A 9,520-nucleotide genomic window follows, 5' to 3' on the forward strand; every position below is an offset into this window, starting at 1 on the left:
TATTTGTTTTTCTTGTGGCTGCAGCTCTTTGCTGCTTTTATTCTCCTTTTCTCTCTAATATATTTTATTTAAAAAAATAAAATAAAATAAAATAAAACATAATCAGCATTGACTGGCGAGTCTTCTCTGTTTAATAGAAATCCAATGTGCATACTTGACAATGACAAATTGGAATCATGAAAAACGACAATTGAAATGTTGTTTATATACTAGACAAGTGAGGCGACCTGTGTATTGACTTCCTCCAATTATAAACCCCCCTTCCCACCATCTCAAACATACATCAATATTTCACAACCCAGACAAACCACTTCACAACTTGTCAAATAATGGAAGCCACTTAGTTTCCAAAATAATAATAATAATAATAATGGAAGCCACTTATGTTGGTGCATATGTAGCCGCATGGCTAGGAGTCCTAGCCCTCATCCTCCTCTCCCGCCGCCGCCTCCGCCACCCCAAGCTCAATCTGCCACCCGGCCCTAAACCCTGGCCTATCATTGGAAACCTAAACCTCATAAGCCACCTTCCCCACCGTTCCGTCCATGAGCTTGCCCTAAAATACGGCCCCATCATGCAGCTCAAGTTTGGGTCATACCCTGTCGTCGTGGGTTCTTCAGTAGAAATGGCCAAGGCCTTCCTGAAAACACACGACGTCACTTTTGCCGGCCGCCCTAAATTCGCAGCCGGCAAACACACAACCTACAACTACTCGGACATCACTTGGTCCCCGTATGGCCCATATTGGCGGCAAGCCCGTAAAATGTGCATTACGGAGCTTTTCAGCAACAAACGCCTAGAGTCCTATGAATATATTAGGAGGGAGGAAATGAGTGCCTTGCTTAAAGGCTTATATGATTCCTCCAACTCCAACGTTTTGCTTAAAGACCACCTTTCAACCGTGAGCCTCAACGTCATAAGCCGGATGGTGCTTGGAAAGAAGTACACCGACGAGACTAAAGATGCGATCGTGAGCCCCGATGAGTTCAAGAAGATGTTGGATGAGTTGTTCTTGCTGAGTGGGGTGTTGAACATCGGCGATTCGATACCTTGGCTTGATTTTTTGGACTTACAAGGGTACATAAAGAGGATGAAGACTTTGAGCAAGAAGTTGGATAGGTTTTTGGAGCATGTGTTGGATGAACATATTACAAAGAGGGAGGTTGGTGGAAAAGACTTTGTTGCAAAAGACATGGTTGATGTGCTCTTGCAGCTTGCTGATGATCCTAACCTTGAAGTTAAGCTTGAAAGGCATGGGGTCAAGGCATTTACTCAGGTATGATTTCATTAGTTTTTTATTTTATGGAATAATATACTATAATTATTGAGAATTTTCCTAAAGTTTAGCAGATGTGATATGTGACATATGAGATGTGAAATACTAGTCTTGTTCACTGAATATAAGAGAAATGTTAGGATTAGATTACTGTGAGCAGTTGCTGCATTTAGGTACCACAATGCATTAGTATCTCATAGTTATTGACTGCATGTGAGCGGTTGAGATCACCGTAATTTTAAATAAGATCTAGAACTAACCCAGATAAATACTAATGTCTTATTTATGACTGAAAATATTGAAAGTTATTTTTTGTTGGTGGATTCTATTAGGACCTAATTGCCGGCGGAACGGAGAGCTCAGCAGTGACGGTGGAATGGGCAATTTCGGAGCTCCTAAGGAAGCCGGATTTATTCAAAAAGGCAGCGGAGGAGCTAGACAGGGTGATTGGAAGAGATAGATGGGTTGAGGAGAAGGACATTGTTAAGCTCCCATATGTTGATGCCATTGCCAAAGAAACCATGAGGTTGCACCCAGTGGCACCCATGTTGGTGCCAAGGCAAACCAGGGAAGACTGCCAAGTAGCTGGCTATGACATACCCAAGGGTACCAGAGCCCTAGTGAGTGTGTGGACAATAGGAAGAGACCCTGAATTATGGGACAACCCTGAGCAATTCTTCCCTGAGAGGTTCCTAGGCAAGGACATTGATGTCAAAGGCCAGGACTTTGAGCTGCTACCTTTTGGGTCAGGCAGGAGGATGTGCCCTGGCTACAATTTGGGCATTAAGGTCATTCAGTCAAGTCTAGCTAATCTGTTACATGGATTTACATGGAGATTGCCATATAACATGAAGAAAGAGGATTTGAGTATGGAGGAGGTTTTTGGGCTTTCGACACCGAAAAAAACTCCCCTTGTTGCAGTCTGTGAGCCTCGTCTTCCACCTCATATTTACTCACTGTGATTATGCGAGTCTCTTGGTATCAGCTAGTTCCTCTTAATAATGTTTAGTACTTGGGAAAGTTTGTTATGAGTGCAATCCCAATCCAGACCTGTTCCTGTATTTCCTTTTCTTTTTTTTCTTGTTTTTCACTTTTATATGTGGAAATAGTAAAATAGTTGATGGGTGGCTTTTACTCTCCTTTAGGAGGGGGTCTTTGTGTGGCACCCGTTGGTGATGGCTCATTGGATGATATGAGAAAGGTGTTGGAGCAATATTAGAAAATATGAAAATAACACAAGCATTCTAATAATAATAATCATATAGAAATTCACAACATCAATTATGTATGAGACTAATATAAACAATTAGAGATAAAGTTAGAAAAACTGACAAACTTGGAGATTGAGGCTTGCATAAATGCAATGTCCTAAAGATAGAATTTCGCCCCTACTCTTATGCTTGTAGTTCGATAGGCGTCCATCTCCCAGAATTCAACAATCTATAATCCGAAGTCAAAGCACTTCAATCTTCGAACTCTGGCGAACTTCATATATTCTGTACTCTCAAGACACGACTCGGATTTCTACTAAGACATTGGAAAAAACTCTTCTCTTCATTCTATTAGACATGTGGGATGCTTGAGTTTATATATAACTCAAGCCACCCTTTTTGAAACAATATGGCTGTTGTCTAAAGTTTCAACGAACAGATACAACTTATGAATTTGAATTCAACTATGACACATGACTCTTATTTTCCATTCATACAAAAATTAAATATTATAATATTAATTATAATATATAATTTCCAACAATCCCCCACATGAATGAAAAATTAGGAAGAAATTGAGAGTACAGGCGGACAAGAGATGCATCGGGAGAGGTGTCTTTTGGACTTGAACCTACCCTAGTGAATACTTATCGGATTTACTTGGTGACGCAGTGAATATAGAATCTTGAACTGTTCACCGCAGTAGTAAACCGAGACAATAAGCAACACACATCACTAATCCTAATATATTCCGGTTCATACGGTTGTGTTCATTTTGGTCCTGAACAAATCCCAGATTCATGAGAGCTTTAGAGAATTTAGCCATCTCATACTCATAGAAGCGACCCACTTCTACTCTCACATAGGTGACCACTGATTAAGAATACTATGCAATATTCCTCTTATTTATAAGATATCATTGTCATTAAGTATAAATATACATCCTAAAACGTCTGCAGACAACACACTTCTTCCATCATAGGAATGAGGTATATAGTGTGTTAACTTCTTTGAATCATGCCCAACCAGTTTGCCTATTGAACTTAGACCATGGGATCTCCAATCAACTAAGTTAGGTTTCCGCCCAGCTGATTCATTAATTATGTTGGCTTTAGCCTCATTCCCCTTGATGATCAACTTGCTCTCTAGTCTAACCTTTAATAAATGGATCCACTACTAGGTTGACTATTTTTAATGGTGTGCACAATCCATCTTATGAAATTTTATTTCATACGAGAGTAGTTGTTTGACATTGTTTGAAATGTCAAGTCCTCAAAATTATATTAGGACTTAATTACTAAGTAATTTGCTAACACTAAGTACTTGGGTAAACTCCCCCACATTTAAGGTATTTGTAAGGTCTCTAACCTTGCCATACCTTAAACAAGTTATCCATAATAAGAGATATTGCTTATTATCTCTTTTAAATGCAAATTATTCTTCGTAATTTAGACATTGTTCTTTGCCATATTTGGCAAGCCATCATAATACATGCATGACCATTTATATGCTTACTTAATAAGCATCATCAGGCATAATACATATTTTCAAATATCCCACATTTTAGTGTCTAATTTTTTCTTTTCTCAAAGACCCCCCACACTTCCAATGTATAATTCCTCTCACATTGAGTGTTTATTCTTTTCAAGATGATAATAACTCATCTAAAATGAGTTCAAAGATTTAATTTGAATACAGTATCTTCTTTTGTTATCACAAAAGCTTTCTTACCATGAGTAACCATTGATAAAACACACTCATTGGTTGCCATTGCTTACTAAATAAGCAACATAACGTCTTTCTGCAAATTTACAAAAATCCCCACACTTTTGGCGTCTTATTGTTCTCAAAGGACTTGGCTTTTAGTCTGGACCATTCCCGATTTATGGCAAACCCAATTTTGTGGTTTCCATTAGACAGTTTCCATTTATACGGAACTATACCGTACAACTGAAAGGTCATATTAACTCAATTAAAACTCTTAGATAATTCACTATGGCCTTGAAGCCTTCGCGCATCTGCCTAATAAGGATTAACTGCATCAATTATACAGATGCAATTCCTTTCTGCAAAACTAAGAATTTATTTAGATATAAAACAAGAACAGAACTGGTATGCGTATCACATATAGATACTGGGTTGTGGACACTTTTCATCTGCAACATCTCAGAAATCTATATGCTTGGGAACAAAAGCAGAGCCGTTTGACTGCAATGCATTCCATATGCAATTTTTTTTTTTTTTCCCTTTTCAATTATGTAGAAAAAATATCGATTTAAGAGCATGCATACATATATGTATATGCCACATGGATATGAACCGATTGCACTGCAAGAACTCAACCGGTCCAAAATAGATCCCATTACGAAACGGTGCGACTATAAGAAAAGTCGCATACAGTTTCTTCTGCATCAACGCATAACTTTGCGTAAACTTTATGAGTGAGAAGAAACATCCTATCATGAAAAGGTATTTAATCTTTTCTCAGATTTTCTTATCACCTCTACATCATATGCCAAGAGGCAAACAATTTCATGTATCAAATACAACCAATTCATGTTCCTTTATAATACTCGCATACATATCCATAACAATTAAAAGTCACGGCTGCATTCAAATCCAGCACTAACACTCACAAGGCATTTCATTATAATCCACTAATATTTCTTTAGGAAATATTGGACACAACCAAACATCGAATTGCTCTACATTTGTCCATGAATATATTTGAATTGTATCATGCATTTAACAATACAATTTAAATGCCAACATCACAAATACTACTATGTTATATATCAATAAGCAAATAAAATCAGTCCCACCAAGACATACATTTTTCTGTAAAAAACCACAGTTTCTTTGAATTAGGGGTTACTTTCAATGTTCTTGAACATCTTCTTCACATTCATATTTACTAATTATTGCATAAGAAAAGTTCTATCTTTAGATTGTTGGAGCAATATTAGAAAATATGAAAATAACACAAGCATTCTAATAATAATAATCATATAGAAATTCACAACATCAATTATGTATGAGACTAATATAAACAATTAGAGATAAAGTTAGAAAAACTGACAAACTTGGAGATTGAGGCTTGCATAAATGCAATGTCCTAAAGATAGAATTTCGCCCCTACTCTTATGCTTGTAGTTCGATAGGCGTCCATCTCCCAGAATTCAACAATCTATAATCCGAAGTCAAAGCACTTCAATCTTCGGACTCTGGCGAACTTCATATATTCTGTACTCTCAAGACACGACTCGGATTTCTACTAAGACATTGGAAAAAACTCTTCTCTTCATTCTATTAGACATGTGGGATGCTTGAGTTTATATATAACTCAAGCCACCCTTTTTTGAAACAATATGACTGTTGTCTAAAGTTTCAACGAACAGATACAACTTATGAATTTGAATTCAACTATGACACATGACTCTTATTTTCCACAAAAGACCCCCACATTTTGTTGTCACATTTAACTATTAATAGTTGAACAAGTCACATTCAGGAGACTAAATTCTCCTCCATCATCCTCTTGAAATCTAATTATCCCAAGTGACTTGGTTGGTTAATTTCTTTCACCAAATCTTTTGCCCAAATGTAATAAAAACCATGTATTTGTGGTTCTTAAATAAGGCATGGATCAATCTGCTTTACAGATTGGTTAGGCCTTCCAATTATACTTTGGCCCTTGATCTCATCTATTGATATCGTCATGCTCATTTTATTTCACATGTATTTGATAATGCCCACATGCCATTAAGAATATTAATTCCAGGCACAATGCAGCTGTGATCCATCCAAGCTGAGAACATATATTCAAGCATCATCTAGAATCCAAACAAGATTTGGATTTACCACTGCAAATGGAGAAATCCATTCAAACGGTCTGATTATTTTCTAATTATGGAGTAGTGTTGAATTTTAAAGCAAAGGATTTGTGTCTAAGATCCACACAGACAAGTGATCCTATTATGGGATTTCATAATTTTTATTTAACGAAAAATTTTAAAATATGTCTAGTCGTATATTTAATTTTTTTTATTTTTTATTTTATCTTATCTAGTCAGAAGAGTGCAAAACAGAAATTAATAATTAATGGAAAATAATATTTTGTACATGTGTCCTTGTCTCATTCATCACAGGAATATTCATGCTTACAATTGTGCTATCCTATGCAACTATTTTTGTCTCATTCATCACAGAAATATTCGTGTTTACAATTGTGCTATCCTATTCAACTATTTAAATAGTTGAATAGGATAGCACAATTGTAAACATGAATATTCCTGTGATGAATGAGACAATAACACATGTACAAAATAATATTTTGTATTAATTTTGGGGTACAATCTTTTTTACAATTTGATCCTCTGATTCTATCTTCGTAAGGCGTAGATTTGTGGGTGGGCTGTTGATCCAAAGGGGTCGTCGGGGCTTGATCTAGGGATGAACAAGGATGAACGGATCTTTAAGGGCCTTTGGGGCTTGATCTTGACGGGCAGATATGTAGATTTCTTTACGGGCCGTTAGACTTGATTTTGATGAATGAGGATAAACGGATCTTCAAGGGCCTTTGGGGCTTGATCTTGATGAATAGGTGTGTGGATTTCTTCAAAGGTCATTGGGCTTAATCTTGATGAACGAGGATGAACGGATCTTCAAGGGCCTTCGAGGCTTGATCTTGATCAACGATGCATCGATTTCTTCAAGGGTCGTTGGGCTTGATCTTGATGAACGAGGATGAACGGATCTTCAAGGGCCTTCGGGGCTTGATCTTGATGAATAGTTGTATGGAATTCTTCAAGGATTTAACGAAGAACGAAGAGAGCTTTCTTGATCCTTCAGGATTCTTGGGAATTTGGGAGGTTGGATGCTTGAAAGCTTTAAAGTTTCAAAGCCTCAAGGATTTGGGGAATTCTCTTCCAATTTGAGAGTAGAGAAATGTATATGTGAATTGGTCCTCCAAAATGAATGCCTTAGCCTTCTATTTATAGAATTTTTCAAGGCTTAATTTTAAATATAATAATATGATGAAATAAATCATTTCTGCCAGATATTGACATGTGTCATTTATGATGACATTTTCGATTTTTGTTAAGTCACACACTACGTGTACAATTTATGTGATATGTGAACGTTGAAATTTTAATTCATTGGTCAACATTTATTTCATTGAAATTTCGATGTCTACAAATGCCCCAACTTCAAGGTACATCATATACATGTGTTTGTCACGTTTAGAAGATGTGTTTTGAAGTCCCTTAATGTAGATGTCGATTCAAGATCCGTCGAGGCTTGATCTTGATTTGGGCTGAAAGTTTCTTCAAGAGCCGTTGAGGCTTGATCTTGAATTCGGTTGGAAGATTTTCTGGTTTCCTCCAATTGTTGATTTTCCACAGGCTTGATCTTGAATTGGGTTGGAGGATTTTCTGGTTTCCTCCAAGGATCTAAACTTACTCCTTTTATTTGTGGATGAATTTGATTCAAGGATGGTGGACACTTGATTTTGAATCGGACTTGTGATTTCTTCAAGGGCCTTCGAGGCTTGATCTTAAATTTAAATAGACCACGAGTAGTTTCACTTGGCAAGTGAGATTCGACTTTGTTGGGGATGAATCGGCACGTGTAGTTTCACCAAGCAAGTGTGATTTGATTCCTGATTGGAAGCTTGATTCCAAGTGCCAACTGATTGCTCTCCTTCTCATTGTCCTGCAGGTAAGAACAAGGTCAAAAAAAAAGGACAAGGAGAAAGCATGATATGAGATACTTTTTCTCTTGATGAAGCATAGGTGATTTGACGGCGTTTCACAGCGAGGCTTTGTTTTTCGACAACGGTGCCAACGAAAGGCTATTGAAGCTTCTCGAGCTCTTCCATTAGAGCGACGACGCCGGGCTTGGATTTGACTTAGACTCCTTTATCTGGATTATGTAGTTCTGTAGGGAAGGACGTTGTGCTATAGTGATTTGTTACAGCTCATCACCTTGCATTTTTTATGCTTGTTTCTTTTGCATAACAGAAGTGGTGCGCAACATTTTGCCTTTAAATAGTCCTTTAGAGCATCACTTCTTGACAACTCATCCATGCTTAACAGCTTCAGTGTAAATAGTCAGCATCATATTAACTGTCTTGAAGTATTCGCTAAGGAAATTCGAGACATATCAACAATTGAAGACAAGCACTCGAGAGCAATGCTAGGTAAGCAGCCAGGCAAAGGTTCCAGGCAATCAGTTCCAGATCGGAAGTTTGATTTCAGGTTCCGACTGATTGCTTCCTTTCTCCTTGTCTTGCAGGTAAGTGCAAAGGCAAAGGAAAAGACATTGAAAAAGCATGATATGAGATACATTTGCTTTCAACCTTGATGATATGAGATACTTTTTCTTTTGAAGAAGTAACGGATGAATTAGCACATGTATTTGTTATTCTTGTCTCCATATGCATCGATGTATCATTTTCACTCGCCTTATCTATTCTCTAGGCATCTAGTATCTTCTTCGGAAATACATCAACAGTTGAAATGAGTATTTGAAAGCAGTGCTAGGTAAGCAATCAGGGAAGGGGTTCCAGGTAGTCGGTTCCAAATTGGAAGGTTGATTCCAAGTGTTAGCTGATTGCTTGCTTTCTTCTTGCCCTGCAAGGAAGAACACGAACGAAGAAAAGGATAGGGAGAAAGCATACTATGAGATACTTTTACTCTAGTGTGACTTAGTTGAATAGGTATTTTCAGGGAAGAAGAAAACTAAGTATGTTGAGAGGTTTGGCTACAGATGTATTCTTGGCAAGGAAGAAAAATCAGGCGTTTTGGATGTATGCCTTGCCATGGAGGATGAAGATCAACATATATAGGGATTTCTTAATAGCAAGTAGTGGTGCAGACGTGGCATTGTTACCATGCTTGTCGGCGACAACGTTGTAATTGGAATATTAAAATTCATGCGTTTTCAACTTTGTCAAAGATATTTGACAAAGTTGTACTTATATTCGAAAAGCTGAGAATGCGTTTGAAAAGTGTTGACGAACTTTATGTAG

The 9,520-nt window shown here is 37.4% G+C and overlaps 1 protein-coding gene across 1 annotated transcript; it reads left to right on the forward strand.

Moving 5' to 3' along the window:
* Nucleotides 1-250: 250 nt before the first annotated feature.
* Nucleotides 251-2,553, forward strand: LOC103405364 (trimethyltridecatetraene synthase-like). Its single transcript, XM_008344349.4, has 2 exons — nt 251-1,276; nt 1,609-2,553. The coding sequence occupies exons 1-2, from the start codon at nt 371-373 to the stop codon at nt 2,236-2,238; spliced, it is 1,536 nt and encodes a 511-aa protein (XP_008342571.1). The 5' UTR covers nt 251-370; the 3' UTR covers nt 2,239-2,553.
* The last annotated feature ends 6,967 nt before the right edge of the window (nt 2,554-9,520 follow it).

The sequence above is a fragment of the Malus domestica genome, chromosome 17 (genome assembly GCF_042453785.1).
Source record: "Malus domestica chromosome 17, GDT2T_hap1".
NCBI classification, from domain to species: Eukaryota; Viridiplantae; Streptophyta; class Magnoliopsida; order Rosales; family Rosaceae; genus Malus; species Malus domestica.